Source organism: Panthera uncia, chromosome C2 (assembly GCF_023721935.1).
Source record: "Panthera uncia isolate 11264 chromosome C2, Puncia_PCG_1.0, whole genome shotgun sequence".
In the NCBI taxonomy this organism is placed as follows: Eukaryota; Metazoa; Chordata; class Mammalia; order Carnivora; family Felidae; genus Panthera; species Panthera uncia.
The window spans coordinates 14,356,099-14,358,878 of record NC_064810.1 but is presented as its reverse complement, the minus strand read 5'-3'; the positions used below and the strand labels follow the sequence as shown (position 1 = coordinate 14,358,878).

At 42.9% G+C, this 2,780-nt stretch overlaps 1 protein-coding gene across 1 annotated transcript; it reads right to left on the bottom strand.

The window, feature by feature from the left end:
* Positions 1-1,279: 1,279 nt before the first annotated feature.
* Positions 1,280-1,954, bottom strand: CLDN17 (claudin 17). Its single transcript, XM_049629974.1, has one exon. It carries the CDS (start codon positions 1,937-1,939, stop codon positions 1,280-1,282), a length of 660 nt encoding a protein of 219 aa, XP_049485931.1. The 5' UTR covers positions 1,940-1,954.
* Positions 1,955-2,780: the final 826 nt, after the last annotated feature.

Genomic DNA, 2,780 nt, shown 5'->3' with positions numbered 1-2,780 from the left:
ACATAATTCAAGCAAAACACGATGCCTTAACCATCCCTATTTATTTATTAGAGAATAAAATGGAGGTACTTATTTTAGCCTGACTAATTGCCTGAATCATTACCTTAATTCTTCATTTTACTTTGCGTGTGCAGACCTGAACAATGACTAAAGAATAAAACAAGGAACAGAAACCATTCCCTTCAACACCCAAACCTCAGTTCCCTAATTAGGACCGTATTTCCTCTTGATGACAGTTGAGTGTTCATACTCTTGCACTGAGGTACTTTATCAAGATAGGTACTTCTGTTTGCTGTAGGCACAAATCAGAGGTTATAGAACATATTACTTCTCATTTATAAATTATTTTCCTTTGAATATATAATTCCAGGCAAGCCTAACTGTATAAATCAGGTGCTTTAACATCATTTTCATAAATTTCCTAAGAGAAGTCAGAGCCCCTCTTTTTCCCCTGAAAGTGTCTAATTGCCAGTGCATTTGAGTTTCCTAAGGGAATAACATATCTTTTCATTGGATGGGCATTTCCATATTTTGATAAATTCAATTAAAAATCTTTATTTGAGGGGTGCCAGGGTAGCTCAGTCGGTTAAGCATCCCGCTTCAGCTCAGGTCATGATCCCACGGTTCATGGGTTCGAGCATTAGGCTCAGAGCCTGGAGCCTCCTTCAGATTCTATGTCTCCCTCTCTCTCCACCTGTCCTCTGTTCATGCTCTCTCTCTCTCTCTCAAAAATAAATAAACATTTAAAAATATCCGTATTTCAGATCTACTATTTTTCAGATTAACTGTTTAAAAAAGGAAAGTCCACATTTCAGTTGTTACTGTATTAGTCTAAGAAATAATGTGGAGGAAAATTAACCTAGGTTATGGTTTAGAGTATTTTTTACTGGTGTGCGTTATCAATTGCAATAAAATTTGCATTTCCTAGCAGATGTTCCATGATTGTCAAAAAACAAAACAAAACAAAACAAAAAACCAGTAGTTATCATTATACTAAGGTTGTGGACATACTCGATTTTCGACTCCACAAATTGGAACGGGGATCATTTGTGTCTCATAATAGCAAATGCATTTAATACATACGGAGTTAGAATGTCCAAAGTAAGCCATTTCTATTCCTACCACGGGTGACCAAGTACGATCTATCTATCGTTTATACTTTCCTCTCCATTGAAATGAAGCCATAAGGCCAGTTCTCGCGCCCGACGTACTTACAGCGTCTGGCAGGGCTCTATGAAAACCTCTGACTGGAATCCACAGTTGGAGCCCAAAGCAGGTGCTAGACATAGCTGGTGGAGGCCACGTTCCTCCGCTTCTCCGCGTGGGGCACGCAGTATCCCGGGGCTGGGTATCGGTGTCTCGGCTTCTTTCTGTTGCAACAGCAGAACCCGCAGAGCAAACCACCTGCGATGAAGACGATGGCGGTGCTGGCCCAACCGAGGAAGAGGGCTGCTCCCAGTTCTCGTTTCTGCCCCACGTGGATGGCTGGGTCGTAGAAATCCCTGATGATGATGTTGGCCGTCCAGCACACAGGAATCAGAACAAAGATGCCGGTCAGGATGAAGAGGGCCCCGGAGGTCCCCAGAAGGTACGCTTTGGCCCTCTCGTTGGAGCCCGTGCACCGGATGTGCTTCATGCCGCAGATGCCAAGAAGCAGAGCGATGAGCGAGAGGGCGACGGCGACACACATGAGGGCCCTGGCTGCCTCTAGGACAGGTGGGAGAGCCAACAAAGAGCCGTAGAACTTGCACTGCAGCCGGACCTTGGCTTGTCGGACGCAGTTCATCCAGAGCCCTTCCCAGAGCCTTTCAAAAACGATGATGTTGCTGCCAACGAAAGCCGATACCCTCCACTGGGGCAGGAGGGTTGTGGCAAGAGTCCCGACCATGCCAAGGAAGCCAAGAGCCAGACCAGCAATCTGCAGGGGATAGAATGCCATCGCCTCTGCTTTGAAGACCGATCCAGCCTGGAATGGTAGAAGCTGCTGGAGATCCAGAACGTGGAGGAGGCCTCTTTGAGTCTACAGCAGTCTCTGATGATGTTCTCCAGTGTCCCTGCCCATAATGTTTTAGTTGAAAGCAGCACCAGCGACTGAACTTGGCCTAACTAGAAGTACCTGCCTTTGTACACAGGCATTCATTTCGGTATGGATTATTTACTAGTCATATATAATTGTTTCCCAGCCAATAAGAAGGTAGCCAGAGGTGTGTCCAGAAATACTGCATTCAACTTCGGTCTTCCTTTTATTATTATTGTCTTAGCAATGTTGTAATTAAGTGTCAAAGCTTCCATTGTGGATTGCTAATTACAGAGCTGAAGACTTCCTGCTGGAAAAAATCGCTCTGAGAAAAAAGCATAAGCATCTAAGTTAAGTCACAACTGGAGACAATGCAAAAATCTTACCAGTTCTTCGGGAGCAATTGAAGAACACTTTGCGGTGTAGATGATCTATTACTTTTTTCTAATCTAAGCCACTCGTCTTCAATACGGTTAGTCAGTTCTGGTTTTAATAAAGACCTCTGAATCTGGAAAAATGTGTAGCAGTTAGTTTCAAGACTTCTACTAAAACCTCTGATACTTGATAAAAAAGGAGGAGTCCTATGCAAAAAAATTCAGAATTTGGTTTATTCTTAAGATCAGAAAGAAGAACAGAGATAAGCAGTCCTTATAATTGAATTTACTGGTACTTGTTATAATATCTGTTAAGTAACACTTCCTCTCTGGTGGAATGTTTCGTATATAAACTTTGATTAGCTGGTTTTTAAAAAATTTTTTATGTT

Bases quoted from the DNA above. Each gene is read 5' to 3' on its own strand.
- CLDN17 (XM_049629974.1), bottom strand. From the start codon at position 1,939: ATGGCATTCTATCCCCTGCAGATTGCTGGTCTGGCTCTTGGCTTCCTT.